Source organism: Heterodontus francisci, chromosome 30 (genome assembly GCF_036365525.1).
Source record: "Heterodontus francisci isolate sHetFra1 chromosome 30, sHetFra1.hap1, whole genome shotgun sequence".
NCBI lineage: Eukaryota > Metazoa > Chordata > Chondrichthyes > Heterodontiformes > Heterodontidae > Heterodontus > Heterodontus francisci.
The window spans coordinates 5,466,621-5,484,550 of NC_090400.1; the positions used below are offsets into that span (position 1 = coordinate 5,466,621).

General features: G+C 44.6%; 1 protein-coding gene across 1 annotated transcript in view; it reads left to right on the forward strand.

Annotated features, from left to right (window-relative positions):
• LOC137346460 (multidrug and toxin extrusion protein 1-like) overlaps positions 1-14,796 on the forward strand; it is a 69,401-nt gene extending 54,605 nt beyond the window's left edge. Inside the window, exons 15-17 of the mRNA XM_068009911.1 lie at positions 7,525-7,619; positions 9,995-10,076; positions 14,558-14,796. Coding sequence (XP_067866012.1) covers positions 7,525-7,619; positions 9,995-10,076; positions 14,558-14,796 — 416 coding nt within the window. The remainder of the gene's footprint in view (positions 1-7,524; positions 7,620-9,994; positions 10,077-14,557) is intronic.
• Positions 14,797-17,930: the final 3,134 nt, after the last annotated feature.

A 17,930-nucleotide genomic window follows, 5' to 3' on the forward strand; every position in this document is an offset into this window, starting at 1 on the left:
AAGTGGGTTTCTTGTTACTGTTTCTGTGTTTCCAGCTCACCATAGAGTCTTTGACTGTGGAGAGCTCTTACTTTTCGTTGGGGTCCAATATTTTTCTTAAACCTTGTTCACATAGGAGACTTTTCTCTCTTTGAGTTTACGTGTCTTCAATGGTTCTTCGGTTCTGTGAGAAAGAGATGGGAGCAGACAGGAGAGAGGTGTTCTCAGTCCAGGAGCAAACAGCCTTCTGATTTCAAATTCCTTGTTGGTAATGCAAATTCAAAAAACTCCAACAGTCAGCCAGCCATGTGAACAAACTGGTCCGCCCACGTCAGTTAACCTAGAATGCTGGCCTTTCCATCTTCAATGTCTGGTAATCAAAAGTCCATTGTGGATTAAATTGGAGCAAGGAATAGCCCCTTTATTCTTTGAAGTAATGTCTGTGGATATGCGAATATCTTTCTCCAGCCAAAGTTTCCAATAGTTTTTTTTGAAGCAAGTTCTTTCTTCGCCAGCAACTGTTTAAAATCAATGTTCATGTGGTGAACATTGGCAGGTGGGGGGCTTGCCTGACACCTCCACATCCAGGTGAATGAAATGCGATTTGAAGAAAAACTGCTTATTTCATTACAGGGTTTGAGAGAAATATAAGATACAGAAAGAAAAAACATGCATTTCTCTCATTCATTGCTATTCATTCACCAATTTTAAAGCATATTAAAAATGATCCTTCCTGGGTGCTACGGCTGTTTTAATTTCACCCTTTTTTCCCTCAGGAGAGTTAGAGCTGAACTCTCTGAGTCATGCAAAGACTTTTGATTTCAGGGGATGGGTGGTTCCCTTTTTCTCTGACTGTGGGGGAGGAGTCTTTCTTACTCACCTTTTTCTTCTCTGGGACAACCCTACCTGCAGGTATTTGTGCAGACTTAACTGCACCGCCTGTGACACTTCGAGTAGGTGAGGCATCACCCTCCATTGTTTTTGTGCCTCCTAGAGGTCTCTCTTTGTCTCTGTACATGCTGTTAGCAACTCTGGTGGGGTGCTTCCAGAGTCTGCATTTACATAGGATGGGGGGGGGGTCTAATTTTTCACATTTTTCGGGGTCGGTTGACCGGACAGTTCGGGTTTTCATCCAGAATTTTTCCCATAATTCCTTTAACCTGTCCTCTTGCTCACTTTTTCCCCTTCTCCTTCTAAACTATTTCCAGCCATGTGCCTGCCTGTCCCCTTTTGTACTCGGCAATGGTCCCTTATCATTCACCAGCCCTCGGCTGGAGGGTCCTCCTAACATTAGTACAGGACTTAGGTGTGCAGGTTTCACTGGAGGTTAGGGTTTCCCCTCAACCTGGCACATGTGACAACTACTGCAGTACTCCACCACATCTTTGTAGAGTTTTGGCCAATCAAACCGCTGTCTTATGCAGGCTTTATTCTTTCGTATCCCGGCATGTAGAGCCACTGTAGTCTCATGGGCCCTTCTTAATATTTCTCCCTGGTACCTCTGTGGCACCACTAACTGGTGAACTACTGTCCACTCCTTGCCATCAGTTCTGTGAGGAGAACTCCATTTCCTCATCAGTACCTCATTCTTTAAATAGTACCAATCAGGGACTCCCTCTGTTTCACTTTCAGACTGGGCAACCTAAGCTAACTCTCACAATACTGGGTCAGCTCGCTGAGCCTCACCTAGGGAAAATCCATTAATTCATTCCCTGGGCCTCCGATCTTTCCAAAGAAAGTCTTGGACAGGCAGACCGCATGGTCATCTGCCTGCAGTGCCAATGCAGTCTCCTCCGGGGGAGCGGGTTTGGTCATGGCCTGATCCACTGCACATTCAGTGACACTGCAAGGCGTCCTTCTCCCGCCACTGCCCTGTCTCTCTGGCCTCCTGCAGTCTTTCTTTCACTACTCGGGGGGCTACCACCTGTACCCCTGGCAGATCATTACCTAGGAGCAGGTCAACCCCGTCCACAGGCAAACTAGGGACAATCCCTATGGTCACTGGTACCGAAACTAGGTCACACTCCAGGAGCACCCGATGTACAGGTACAAGCATACACTGCCCTTCAATACCATTCACCACCATTTTGGTGTTCACTGCACTCGCTGGGGGAAAGGTCAGACCTTTTCCCAGTAAAAGGGATCTAGTGGCCCCTGTGTCCCTGAGAATCACTATGGGCTTGCTTGCCCCACACGAGGGGCATGGGGTTAACTTACCTTCAGATACAAAGCCCTGATAGCCTTCAGGAATCCTATTAACCTTTCCTGCACTGGCCCTCGCAAGCTTCCTGTGTTGCAATCTTACTGCAGTTAAAGCCATAGATGGTTCTGCTGTGCTTTGCATCAGGCCCTCATCACTGAGCGAGTGTGCCCTGATTAGCCCGACTGGTTTCCTCTTTAGTTTCCAACAGTTAGCTTTTAAATGCCCTGCTTTATTACAATGGAAGCACACAGGTCTCTGGGTCTCACTGTTGCTCAAAGCACCTTCGTTTTTGGCTGGAAGAGGGCACCCTGTGTCTCCTGCTTTCCTTTCTCCTTTTCGTATTTGTGGGGGTGATTAAGGAAGGTTCTCCCTGGGAAACCGAGTTGTAAATTAAAGCAAACTCATCGGCTAGAACGGCTGCTTGCTGGGCTCCCTGAACCTGTTGCTCCTCTACATGGGTCTTTATTGAGAATAGGAGAGAGTGCTTAAATTCCTCTAACAGGATTACTTCTCTGAGAGTCTCATAGCTGAGTTGTATTTTTAAAGCCCTCAACCACTGGTCAAAAGCCAGCTGCTTGCTTGCTTTCAAACTCCAGATAAGTTTTATTAGCTTGCTTTTTGAGGGTTCTAAACTTTTGGCAGTAGGATTCAGGTACTCATTCATATGTCCCGAGGATAGCATTTTTGGTCAGTTCAGAATTTGATGAACTCTCATCAGGCAACAGGGAATAAACCAAATGGGCTTTTTCAGTTAAGTTGCTTTGCAGTAAAAGAGGCCAGGTCTTAGCTGGCCATTTTAGCTGGCTTGCCAGTTTCTCGATAGACACAAAAAACACTTACACATCTTCCTCATTGAATTTTGGAATTAATTGAGCGAGGTTTAGCAATCTTGTACCCACTCTTGAATTCTGCTCCTCCATATTGGTCATGCTTTCACTATGGTTACTCTGTAGCTCCCTAGTTAACTCAAGCAGCTTCAACTCGCTTTCTTCGCATTCTTCATGGAATATTCTTTGTCTCTCTCTCTCTCTCCTGCCTTTCATTTTCTTCCCGTTCATTCTGGAAATCTCTCTCTTTCTCCCTCTCCTGCCTCTCTCTCTCTTTTTCTCTCCCGTAATTCAAAATTCCTTTGTTCCAATTGTATCTTTGCTAGCAATACCCCGTCGGAGTCTACCTCTAACCCTGTTTCTACTTCTTCAGATTCAGGGGAAAAATGGTGGGCCACTAACCTCAGAAACATAGAAACATAGAGAATAGGAGCAGGAGTTGGCCATTCGGCCCTTCGAGTCTGCTCCGCCATTCATGATGATCATGGCTCATCTTCCAACTCAGTAACCTGTTCCCGCTTTCGCCCCATACCCTTTGATCCCTTAGACCCAAGAGCTATATCTAACACCTTCTTGAAAACATGCAATGTTTTGGCATCAACTGCTTTCTGTGGTAGCAAATTCCACAGCTCACCACTCTCTGGGTGAAGAAATTTCTCCTCATCTCAGTCCTGAAAGGTTTTCCCTGTATCCTTAGACTATGACCCCTGGTTCTCCCCCACCATCGGGAACATCCTTCATGCATCTACCCTGTCAAGTCTTGTTAGAATTTTATAGGTTTCTATGAGATCCCCCCTCACTCTTCTCAACTCCAGTGAATAAAATCCTAACTGACTCAATCTCTCCTCATACGTCAGTCGCACCATCCCAGTAATCAGTCTGGTAAGCCTTCGCTGCACTCCCTCTATAGCAAGAACATCCTTCCTCAGATAAGGAGACCAAAACTGCACACAATATTCCAGGTGTGGCCTCACCAAGGCCATGTATAATTGTAGCAAGACATCCCTGCTCCTGCACTCGAATCCTCTCACTATGAAGGCCAACATACCATTTGCCTCTTTTATCGCCTGTTGGACCAGCATGCTTACCTTCAGCAACTGGTGGATGAGAACACCCAGGTCTCGCTGCATATTCCCCTCTCTCAGTTCTTAGCTGTTCAGATAATAATCTGCCTTCCTGTTTTTGCTACCAAAGTGGATAACCTCACATTTATTCACATTATACTGCATCTGCCATGCGTTAGCCCACTCACTCAACTTGTCCAAATCACCCGGAAGCCTCTCTGCATCCTCCTCAGAACTCACCCTCCCACCCAGTTTTGTGTCATCTGTAAATTTGGTTCAGACTGCCTAGCCTTGCCACGTACAGTGATCCCACACTGCTCAGCCATTTTCCTCAACTCCTCCATAGACAATGCTTTTAACTTATCCCAAGTTACTTCACCCTGACTTGGAGAGCTACTCGCTTCAGTTTTAGACATGTTCGTTTTCAAGCACACACAACCACAAGAGAACCTGTATTAAAACCTTGCTCTTTTTGATTGGGAACAATTTGGCTTCCCACTTCCAATTTCACTCATTTGTCTGTGGGTAAAATTCTGGACCCTAGCACCCAAATTTCTATTATGACCTGGTGAGAAAGGTGTCTAGGGGTCTTTTACTGTCTTCACCTGGTCTTATTGTAACAGGGTTTAATTTAAACACACTGTGTTTTGAGCTCCCTCATTGTGAATCCTTGTTCACAGCTTTCCAATTATAAGGCAAAGAAATGAGCACGCCAGGTTTTCTTTAGGTTTACAGAAGAAAAGTGAAGTTTTATTAAAACTGAAACTTAAACTTTAATTCAATTAACACCTACGGATACACACCGCGCCCCACGCTAGCATGCATATTTGATACACACATTGAAATAAGGACAGAAAAGAGCAGAAGAAAAAATAAATGGAGAGGTTTGAGGCAATATCAGAAGCGGCTTTCTTGTTACTGTTTCTGTGTTTCCAGCTCACCATAGAGTCTTTGATTGTAGACTGCTCTTACTTTTTGTTGGGTTTTGTTGTATTCTTCTTAAATCTTGTTCACATAGGAGACCTTTCTCTCTTTGAGTTTACGTGTCTTCAATGGTTCTTCAGTTCCGTGAGAAAGAGATGGGAGGAGACTGGAGAGAGGTGTTCTCAGTCCAGGAGCAAACAGCCTTCTGATTTCAAATTCCTTGTTGGAAGTTCAATTTCAAAAAACTCCAAAAGTCAGCCCGCCATGTGAACAAACTGGTCCGACCACATCTGTTTGGGTATTTGGCCACCTTAGTGGTTAACCTGGAATGCTAGCCTTTCCACCTTTAATGTTTGGTTATCAGAAGTCCATTGTGGATTAAATTGGAGCAGGGAATAGCCCCTTTGTTTTGTGGATATGCTAATATCTCTCTCTAGCCAAATTTTTCAAGTTTTTTTAAAGCACGTTCTTTCTCGACCAACAACTTTATAAAATCAATGTTCATGTGGTAAAATTAATTTTCCTCATTCTTGGCAGGTGGGGGGGTTTGCCTGACATATTCTGTCCAATCTTTTGACCTGCCACCCATCTTTGCGCAATTATATACTTTTTCTTTAAGTTTGATACTTTCTTTAACTTTTTAAATTAAGCACGGATAGTGGGTCCTCCCCTTGGATTTCTTCTTTCTCGTTGGAATGTATCTATTCTGTGTATTCTGAAATATCCTCTTAAATGTCTGCCACTACATATCTCTTGACCTATCCCTGAACCTAATTTGCCAGTTCACTTTAGCTAGCTTTCATGCCCTCATAACTGCCCTTATTTATGTTTAAAATACTTGTCTTGTACCCATTCTTCTCTCCCTCAAACAAAATGTAAAATTCAATCATATTATGATTGCTGCTACCTAGGGGCGCCTTCACTATGATGTCATCAATTAATCCTGTCCCAATGCACAATACCAGGTCAAGTATAGCCTGCTCTCTGGTTGGCTCCAGAACGTGCTGTTCTAAGAAACTATCCGGAAAACATTCTATGAACTCCTCATCTCGCCTACCTTTGCCCATCTGATTTTTCTAGTCTATATGTAGATTAAAATCCTGCATGATTATCGCCATACCTTTCTGACAAGCTCCCTTTATTTCTTCCTTTATACTCTATTGAAACAAGTGGTTCCTGTTAGGGGCCCTGTATACCACTTCCACGAGTGACTTCTTGCCTTTATCATTTCTCATTTTCTTATTTTCTGCTTCTCTTTCCCTTTCAACATATTAGGATGGATTTTATGTTGCTGCTGCCGAGTACAGTGGTGACCGTACAGGATGGTGACCCGCACGCGTGGGTTTTGCTCTGTGGAGCCACTGTGATATTATACATGCTGGCTCATTAACATGGCCAGGGTGCACCGCCATCTCCCCCCCACCCCCCCCCGATGACATGGAGGCGGCGGGCGGTCCGTCCCTGGTAATGGCGTCAGCGCCACTGCACAGGCGCCAGTGCCATTTTTAATGTGCTTCAAGCCCTTGGAAGAAATTTTAATTTTTAAAGGAAATGAAGTGTTAAAATTTAAGTTACACATTACATAACATCTGCACTCCCTTCGCCCACACCCACAAGGAATAATCGAGTCATTAATAGCCCATTCTCCCCCAAGAAAACCTTGATTCAGATCGCAACCTGTCAACCGACCTTTAATAACTTTAATCCTCCACCCCTTCCCACCATCCCCCGACCAATCCAAAGTATTTTCCCTGCTCCCCCCCACCACCCCCCCACCCTGCCCCTGCACTGCAAAAATTACCTGCACCCACCTCCCCACCAGTGTTCTGCCTTACATCAATGGTTGGAGATCCGACGGCACGGGAGTGGCTGCCGTCGGCTTCAATATGGCACCGGAATGGATGGCAGGAGCGGGTAAATGTTTACTTCAGAGATTTGCATTTTTGTATTTGCAATTATGTAAATTACAGTCCTGCTGCCGAGCGGCGAGGGGGATGTAACGAGGCCTCGCCGCCACCGGCATGATTGGGACGGGCCCTGCCAGCGTCGAGGTCCGTGGTGGGCCTCATCTGGGGCAATCTTAATTCTCTCCCTGCCACAGATCCCGATGTCGAAGCTGCTATAAAATCCAGCCCATTGTATTTGACCTGCTTCTCACTTGAGGAATTCACCTCACATGCATCAGACACCCTTTTTTTGTGTCATCATATTCTCGATCCCTTGTCATCCAATGAAGCCTGGCTTTGGTTCCCCTACCTTTCGCCCCTTGTCTCAATGTCCCTGGCCTGTGCATGAAGCATCTCCTCCTTCAAGATAACCCATTGTTCTGTTACAGATTTTCCTGTCAGTCTTTGGTTCCATTTTACCTTGGCAAGATCCCTTCTCATCCCACTGAAAATAGGCCTTTTCCAATGTGGCACAAGTAGTGTCGTGCAGGCTGACATCAACCATCTGATAAAGGAAAAGATGCAGAATGAAAACTCAACAACATTTATCCCATACTCACTGCACCATTATTATTTTGCAGGGCTCTGGTCTGGAATATTTATTGGCATGGTTGTACAATTAGTTTTCTTGTTGATAGTGATTTACAGAATCAACTGGAGCGAAGCATCCGATGAGGTAAGAGCAGATAATAGAGATTATTTATTACACCAGCAGCACTGTGGCGCAGTAGTTAGCACCGCAGCCTCACAGCTCTAGCGTCCAGGGTTCAATTCTGGGCACTGCCTGTGTGGATTTTGCAAGTTCTTCCTGTGACTGTGTGGGTTTTCGCCGGATGCTCCGGTTTCCTCCCACAGCGATGTGGTAGGAATATGGGATTAGTGTAGGATTAGTATAAATGGGTGGTTGATGGTTGGCACAGACTCGGTGGGCCGAAGGGCCTGTTTCAGTGCTGTATCTTAGACGAAACCAATATTTTTGGTTTAAGTTTTTCTATTTCCCCCATCTCCTTGTCACCTTGTGCCATATACTGTACCCAGCTGGCAGAATAAGCAGTCTGTGCATCCTCACACATCTGCCAACATCATTCTTACTCTACCTGCCAGGGGGCAGTTAAGAGAGTCTCACGGTTACTTTGCCACCCAATAGGAAACTGCAAACGCTTTTCTATAAATTATCATTCTGGATGGTTGGTGTCATCAACTTTAAAAGTTGACCTTTAAAAGGGGCACAACCAATAAACTGTAAATCATAAAAAAAATACTGCTGTCATGCAGGACCCCATCTGCCAAGAATGAGGCACATTAATTTTGCCTCATGGGCATTAAAACTTCAAATTGTTGCTGGGAAGAAGACGAGGCCTATTACAAGGACTGCCAGACCTTAGCTAGAAAGACATTTTTGCATATTAACAGACAGTACTTGAAAGGATAAAGGGGCTATTCCCTGTTCCAATTTAACCCACAATGGGCATTTGATCACCAGGTATTGTGTGTAGAGGAAACATTCCAGGGTCTGCGAGGACAAGACAATCCACAAGGGCCAGGACTCATTAGGCCAGCTGGTCACATGACAAACTGGCCGTTCCAGTTTTTTTTCAACTTCCACAGAGAATTTGAACTCAGAAAGCTCTTGGCTCCTGGACTGAAGCAGACCTTCTCTCCTCCTGTCTGCTCCCATCTCTTTCTCACCAGCTTCGGAATCCAATTGAAGACATGTGGTCCCCAGGAGAGAAAAGTCTCCTACAGTGAACAAGGTTTAAGAAGAATATTGGGCCCCAAAGAAAAGCAAGAATTACCCACAAGCAAAGACTCGACAGTGAGCTCAAAGAACTGCAACAACTCTTCAGATATTGACTCAAACCTTTCCACTTTATTTTTTTCTTCTGCTCCTTTCTGTCCCTATCTGCATGTGTGTATCACATATGCATGCTAGCGTGGGCACCTCGTGTACCCAGAGGCGTTAACCAAATTAGAGTTTTTTTAGTTTAAGTTTTAATAAATTTCACTTTTTTTCTTTAAAACTAAGGACACCTGTTTGTGCTCATTTCTTTGCCTTATTATTGGAAAGAGGTGAACAAGGATTCACCAAGGCGGAGCTCAAAACACAGTGTGTTTAAAATTAAACACTGTTACAGTAAGACCAGGTGAAGTCTGAGAGGGACCCATACACACCTTTCTCACCTGGTCGTAGCACTGCTTACTCAATAAATTAAATTAAAATTTGGTTCCTGGTGTCAATGATGCACTCCAGTCCTGCCAGTACCCACTGGCCCTGGAAGGCTTCAATGTTACCGGGGAACACCGTGCTCTCCCTCTCCAGCTACACCCTGGAAGAAACATTGTTGTGGAAGAGAGGCAGGTAGCCAGCCTGAATGACACCTCGACTGCATGCTGCCTGGATCTGTGGTTGGCCACCTTGATCAGGCCCAGGAGCATTAATGGCAAAGTTCATGGCCTCCCTTCAGTGATCCTTGCCCCCAAATAGCACAGCTGGGATCAGGAATTCACAGTGTGGGGAACCACGGATACAAATCACTCTGTGACACATTGCACAGGATCTATAGAGACACTGTCATCTCTCCAGAAAGAGAGCTCTAAGACAGGGTCTGACCCTTCTATTTTCTGATAAAATGAAACCAAGATTTTGCTGCCTTGTTCCCCTCTGCTACTTGCTTTTGAACACAGCTCAGACTGATGGGATGAGAAATTCCTCTTTCCATGCTCTGGACTCAATCAGCAGGAAAACTGATTCTCAGACTGGTCTGAATTGTTATTTCCCATTAAAAGAATGGAGTTCCCTCACCCCATAAATGGAACTCTGCATAATATGTCACTGGGCTATGTCTTAAAGCAAGACATGAAATGCCAGGTCTCTCAAGTGGATGAGAACATATGCAATTAGTCCTGAATTAAATCCTAACAACTAGCAGATATTTTATATTTAAAACACTTTGAAAATAATACAGATTGAAGAGTGCATTGTACAGAAAGTGCAGCTTCTGTTGTGTCCTTCCTTCACTTTTGATGATGGTTTTTGTGTTTTGTTTGAAGGCTCTGGTTAATGCAGGTGTGATGAAAGACATGGACACTTCAAACAGCGCTTCTGGTGGTCAAACCCAGTATAGGTCAACAGGTAAAAAAGAATGTTGTGCTGATTTTAAATCACTCATCAATTAACGAATGAAAGCAGAGATACTCGTGAATCTGCTATAACTTAAAAATTCACCTAGAGTTTAAAGTCCAACCCCTGCTTGATATCAGCAAAGGCAGCAATAATTTTGAGATCAAAACTCTGTAGTTAACACATACATACAAATAAATAACATTATGTGCCACACAGGAAACTGGAAGTAGGATCATATCAGAGATTGAGAGGCTGTTTCTGTTTTACCACTGATGTCCCAGAATTGACTATCGGCTGCTTCTGAGTTTTGGGGCACAAAACATTCTAACTTATATTGTTGAAGTAGATTCCAGACCAATAATTGTCAGGAATCTAAACCATTGCAGGGACAATTTATTATTAGATTTCTTCTTATCAACGTAAAACAAGAGCAACTAATGTAAGGAACCTGCAGTGCAGACAGCACACAATGGGATTAAATTTCCACAGGGGTTTAATTTGGGTTTTTTCACACTTCTCAATCTGATGCATAAAAACCTTTTGATGGTGAATATATTGGGAAGATATTACCCATAGTTCTCTTCCATTCACACACCTTGGATGCATATATTACCATTTCTTCATCATTGCTGAGTCAATGTCCTGGAAATCCCTGCCGAACAGCCTTGTGGGAGCACCGTTACCACAAGGACTACACCACCTTCCCAGTTCAACCAGGAATGGGCAATAAATGCTATCTTGCCAGCATTGCCCCGAGAACAAATGTAAAGAAAACATTCTGCTTGGCTGTTAATATCTCTGAGATAAAAGGAGTGCACTTCATACATGTCTCCTCCTAGCTGTTCACTTTGACTTTGGTTCCTCTTTAATTAAAACACTAAGATATTAACAGATTGTTCAGTAAGTCTTCATTCATATTTTAGTAGACCAGTAACTCTTGAGCTGTGAAATTCAGACTGACCTGTGATGATTCATGGTCACATCCACCAATGATGGGGTCAATGAACTTTTGATAGTCTTTGGCCATATTGCTGGCAGTGTGACTACATGGCTTTGTAGAATGGTTCTCAGCTAGCAGCCCTTTCTTTAAATTCGTTCATGGAATGTGGGTGTCGCTGGATAGGATAGAATTTATTAACCATCCCTAATTGCCCTTGAGAAGGTGGTGGTGAGCCTCCTTCTTGAACCGCTGCAGTCCATGTGGGGTAGGTCCACCCACAGTGCTGTTAGGAAGGGAGTTCCAGCATTTTGACCAGGTGACATTGAAGGAATGGCAAAAACATCCCAAGTCAGGATGGTGTGTGGCTTGAAGGGAATTTGGTGGTGTTCCTGTGCATTTGCTGCCCTTGTCCTTCTAGGTGCTTGGAAGGTGCTGTCTGAGGAGCGTTGGTGCATTGCTGCAGTGCATTTTGTAGATGGTACACACTGCTGCCACTGTGTGTTGGTGGTGATGGGAGTGAACTTTTGTGGATGGGATGCCAATCAAGCAGGCTGCTTTGCCCTGGATGGTGTCGAGCTTCTTGAGTGTTGTTGGTGCTGCACCCATCCAGGCAAGTGGAAAGTATTCCATCACACTCCTGACTTGTGCCTTGTCGATGGTGGACAAGCTTTGGGGAGTCAGGAGGTGAGTTACTTGCTGCAGGATTCCTAGCCTCTAACCTGCTCTTGCAGCCACGGTATTTATATGGCTACTCCAGTTCAGTTTCTGGTCAATGGTAACCCGTAGGATATTGATCGTGGGGGATTCAGCAATGATATGCCATTGAATGTCAAGGGGAGATGGTTTTATTCCCTCTTGTTGGAGATGGTCATTGCCTGGCACTTGTGTGGTATGAATGTTACTTGCCACTTATCAGCCCAAGCCAGGATATTGTCCAGGTCTTGTTGCATTTCTACACGGACTGCTTCAGTACCTGAGGAGTCGCGAATGCTGCTGAACATTGTGCAATCATCAGAGAACATCCCCACTTCTGACCTTATGATTGAAGGAAGGTCATTAAGGAAGCATTTGAAGATGGTTGGACCTCGGACACTACCCTGATGAACTCCTGCATTGATGTCCAGGAGCTGAGATGATTGACCTCCAACAACCACAACCATCTTCCTTTGCGCTAGGTATGACTCCAACCAGCGGAGAGTTTTCCCCCTGATTCCCATTGACCTCCGTTTTGTTCGGGCTCCTTGATGCTCGGTATTCGGTCAAATGCTGCCTTGATGTCAAAGACAGGCACTCTCACTTCACCTCTTGAATTCAGCTCTTTTGTCCATGTTTCAGACAAGGCTGTAATGAGGTCAGGAACTGAGTGGCCCTGGCAGAATCCAAACTGAGCCTCACTGAGCAGGTTATTGCTGAGCAAATGCCGCTTGATAGCACTGTTGACAACTCCTTCCAACACTTTATCGATGATCGAGAGCAGACTGATGGGGCGGTAATTGGCCAGGTTGGATTTGTCCTGATTATTGTGTGCAGGACATACCTGGGCAATTTTCCACATTCCCAGTTGGATGCAAGTGTTGTAGCTGTACTGGAACCGCTTGGCTCGAGGCGTGGCAAGTTCTGGAGCACAGGTCTTCAGTACTATTGCCAGAATGTTGTCAGTGCCCATAGTCTTTGCAGTATCCGGTGCCTTCAGTCATTTCTTGATATCATGAGGAGTAAATTGAATTGGCTGAAGACTGGCATCTGTGATGCTGAGGACTTCAGGAGGGGGCCGAGATGGATCATCAACTCAGCACTTCTGGCTGAAGATTATTGCAAATGCATCAGCCTTATCTTTTGCACTGATGTGCTGTGCTCCCCCATCATTGAGGATGTGGATATCTGTGGAGCCACCTCCTCCTGTTACTTGTTTAATTGTCCACCACCAGTCTTGACTGGATGTGGCAGGACTGCAGAGCTTGGATCTGATCTGTTGGTTATGGGATCGCTTAGCTCTGTCTATTGCATGTTGCTTATGCAGTTTAGCATGCAAGCAGTCCTGGGTTGACACCTCATTTTGAGGTATGCCTGGTGCTGCTCCTGGCATGCCCTCCTGCACTCTTCATTGAACCAGGGTTGGTCCCCTGGCTTGCTGGTAATGATGGGGGATATGCCAGGCCGTGAGGTTACCGATTGTGGTTGAGTGCAATTCTGCTGCTGCTGATTGGCCACAGTTTTGCATTGCTGGATCAGTTCAAAATCTATCACGTTTAGCACAGTGATAGTAACATACAATACGGTGGAGGGTATCCTCAATGTAAAGAGAGGACTTCCTCTCCACAAGGACTGTGCGGTGGTCACTGCCATCAATAGTGTCATGGACAGATGCATCTGCGACAGGCAGATTGGTGAGGACGAGGTCAAGTATATTTTTCCCTCTTGTTGGTTCCTTCACCACCTGCCACATACCCAGTGTAGCAGCTATGTCCTTTAGGCCCCGGCCAGCTCGGTCAGTAGTGGTACAACGAGCCATTCTTGGTAATGGACATTGAAGTCTCCCATCCAGAGTACATTCTGCGCCATTGCCACTCTGTGTATCCTCCCAGTGGTGTTCAAAATGGAGGAGTACTGATTCATCAGCTGAAGAAGGGTGGTAGGTCGGAATCAACAGGAGGTTTCCTTGCCCATATTTGACCTGATTCCATGAGACATCATGGGGTCTGGCGCAATTTTGAGGACTCCCAGGACAACTCCCTCCCGACTGTATACCACTGAGACGCCACTTCTGCTGGGTCTGTCCTGCCGGTAGTATTGGTCGTGTCTGGGATATTGTCTGTAAGGTATGATTCTGTGAGTGTGTCAGGCTGCTACTTCACTTGTCTGTGGGACAGCTCTCCGAACTTTGGCACAAGCCCCCAGATGGAAGGAGGACTTTGCAGGGTCAACAGGGCTGGGTTTGCTGTTGTCAATTCCAGTGCCGAGGTCGATGTCAGGTGGTCTGTCCAATTTCATTCCTTATTGACTTTGCAGCAGTTAGATATAACTGAATGGCTTGCTGGGCCATTTCAGAGGGCATTCAAGAGTCAACCACATTGTTGTGGATCTGTAGTCACGTGTCGGCCAGACCAGGTGAGGGCAGCAGATTTCCTTCCCTGAAGGACATTAATGAACCAGATGGGCTTTTACGACAATTGACAATGGTTTCATGGCCATCATTAGACTAGCTTTTTAGTGACCCAACTCTAAGTTGGATCATGGAGGGTTCTGATCAGGAAGCAGAAATGCAAAATATGAAAAAGGACAATGTACATTTTTGTGCCAGTGCATCTCCTGTTAATTGCTGTTTTGAGCTGGTCTCTCAAACTTTGTCAGGATGGCAACATAGCCAATACTCAGTCGAATTTACTGTGCTTTGGCAAGACAGATCTCCTGCTTGTAGCTAATGTGTTATTGCCAATGGTTGGTAGTCATGGAAGAGATCATTGTTCTGATCACCAGCCCTCCTAAAAACAATTGGATCAACCAGTAACATCATGTACTTACAACTTTTCCATGTGACTTTCCTTCACAGAAGTGGACACAGGAAACAGAGCAGTGGTTCCAATGCCCAATGTTTGTCAAATGGAACAAAACATAGACAAAGACCGTGTTACAGATGAGTCTTCCATTCTGGACACTGGAGTTACCACAGTTGGTGAAATCTTGTCCACAAAACAACTGATCATTCGTCGTGGCCTAGCTTTCCTTTCAGGACCATTGGTACTGGCAATTGGACTAGTGATACACTTTATTCTTGCAAAAAACATGTAGACCCCAGTGAATGTTGCAAAGACAAAGCAAGATTATTTTCTGCGGCACGAGACATAAAACTGTGCCTGAATTACAATAGAGGGCAAATTTCACACAAAATCTGACTGTGGCTGTTCAGATTCTCCAATCTATTTCTAAATATATAATAAAGAAAAATGTATTAACAATCATCAGTTACGAACAGATTTCCAAATGTCTCATAAACTGTTGATATTTCAGTTGGATGGTGTTAAGATTTCGCGCTTGGAAAGACCATTTTCCCATTCACTTGTTGTCCAGAGTCCCAGTGAACAAGCTGCCTTTCTTGTGATCAGTTTGTGGATGTATTAGACTAGGCAAGCAAGAGCCTAACTTAGTCATAACCATCAGCCAATGTCCCAGACTCCTACATGACTCTCTCTGGATATGTTTCATCACACCAGCAGCACAGACCCTCCACAGGTGGGGATACAGTAGTAGACAGTCAATGGGGGTTACTGGCTCTGGGAGTCATCAGCATTGACCCCAGACCCCTCGCAGTATTATTGCATTAGGTTAAACATAATCAAGGAATCCTCCCACTGATTACCACCTACCATCCGTTCTCAGATGATGAATCAGTTTTGCTCCATGTTGAACACCAGGAGGAAGCACTGAGGGTAGGAAAGGCACAGAATGTACTTTGGTTGGGAGGCTTCAATGCCCATCACCAACAGCGGCTTGGTAGTAGCACCACTGATCGAACTAGCCATGTTCTGAAGGATATCGCTTGCAGACAGGTGGTGAGAGAACAAACACAAGGGAATAGTGTACTTGACCTCATCCTCACCAATCTACCTTTAGCAATTACATATGTCCAAGAATCTCTCAATCTTTTTCACACTGAGGACACCCTCCATCAAGTGTTTTGGCACTGCCAATGTGCTATTTGAGATACATTAAGAACACATCTAGCAGCTCAAAAGTGGGCATCAATGAGGTGCTTTTGTCCATCGGCAGAAACAGAATTGGGTACCACCACAATTCGGACACTCATGGCTCAGTATATTCCTCATTCCTCCATCACCAACAAGTCAGGTGACCCACCCTGTTCTTTGCATGATGGAAGCAACACCAAGCACACCTGAAAATGAAGTGCTGACCTGGTGAAGCTACAGCACAGGAATACATAGATGCTAAACAGTGAAAGCAGCACGCTGTATGTAGAGCTACGCGATCCAACAACAACAACACCAACTTGTATTTAATTAGTACATTCAATGTAGTAAAAGTCCCAAGGCATTTCACAAACAGAAGTGATATCAAACAAAATTTGACACCGAGCCACATAAGGGAATATTAGGGCAGATGAAGACAGCTTTAGAATGCATATATGTAAACATACAAAGTATGGTGAATGAGATTGGTGAGCTACAAGCACAAATAGCCATTTGGGAATATAATGCAGTGGTAATATGGAAAAGTGGCTTAAAAATGGTGATGACTAGGCACTTAATATACAAGGATACAAAGTGTTCAGAAAAGATAGGGAAGGAAAAAGGGGACGTGGGGTGGCAGTACTGATTAGGGAATACATTGTAGTGTTGGAAAGAGAGGATGTCCTTGAGGGGGCAAGGACGGAATGCATTTAGTTAGAGTTGAGAAGCAAGAAAGTTATGATCACGCTATTGGAGGTATTCTATAGGACTCCAAATAAGCACATAAGAACATAAGAAATAGGAGCATGAGTAGGCCATTCAGCCCCTCGAGCCTGCCCCGCCATTCAATAAGATCATGGCTGATCTGTCCCAGGCCTCAACTCCTCTTTCGGGCCTGCTCCGCATAACTCTCGACTCCTTGAGATTTCAAAAATCTATCTAGCCTTCAGAACTCTCTGAGGTAGAGAATTCCAGAGATGCACCACCCTGTGAGAGAAGAAATTCCGTCGCATCTCAGTTTTAAATGTGTGCCCCCTTATTCTGTAACTATGTCCCCTAGTTCGAGATTCCCCCACCAGTGGAAACATATTCTCAACATCTAACTTGTCAAGCCCCTTTAAAATCTTATGTTTCAATAAGATCACCTCTCATCCTTCTAAACTCCAATGAATAAAGGCCTAACCAGTTGAGCCATTCTTGAGAAGACAACCCCTTCATCCCAGGAATCAACCTCGTGAACCTTTCCTGAACTGCCTCCAATGCTAGTATATCCTTCTTTAAATACAGGGACCAAAACTGTACGCAGTACTCCAGGCCTCACCAACACCTTGTACAGTTGTAACAAGACTTCCCTATTTTTAAACTCTAACCCCCTAGCAATAAGGGCCAAAATTCTATTTGCCTTCCCAATTACTTGCTGCACCTGCATGCTAACTTATTGTGTTTCATGTACAAGAACACCCAGATCCCTCTGTACTGCAGTATTTTGGAGACTTTCTCCATCTAAATAATAATTTGCCTTTTTATTCTTCCTACCAAAGTGGATTACCTCACACTTTCCCACATTGAACTCCATCTGTCAAGTTTTTGTCCACACACTTAACCTATCGATATCCCTTTGCAGATTCTTTGTGTCCTCATCATAACATGCCTTCCCACCTATTTTTGTATCGTCAGCAAATTTGGATACACTACACTCTGTCCCTTCCTCCAAGTCATTAATAGAGAGAGTAAATAGTTGAGGCCCTAGGACCGATCCTTGTGGCATCCCACTAGTTACGGCTTTCCAACCTGAAAATGACCCATTGATCCTGACTCTCTGCTAACCAATCCTCAGTCCATGCCAACACATTACCCTCAATACCCTGAGCTCTTATTTTGTGCAATAACCTTTTATGTGGCACCTTATCGAAAGCCTTCTGAAAATCCAAATACACGACATCTACCGGTTCCCTTTTATCCACTCTATTTGTTATATCCTCAAAGAACTCTAACAAATTTGTCAAACATGATTTCCCTTTCATAAAACCACATTGTCTCTGTTTGATTGCATTATGTTTTTCTAAATGTCCTGCTCTTTCTTCCGTAATAATGGACTCTAGCATTTTCCCAATAACAGATGTTAAGCTAACTGGTCTATAGTTTCCTGCTTTCTGTCTCCCTCCTTTCTTGAACAGGGGTGTCACATTAGCTGTTTTCCAATCCGCTGGTACCCTACCGGAATCCGGTGAGTTTTGG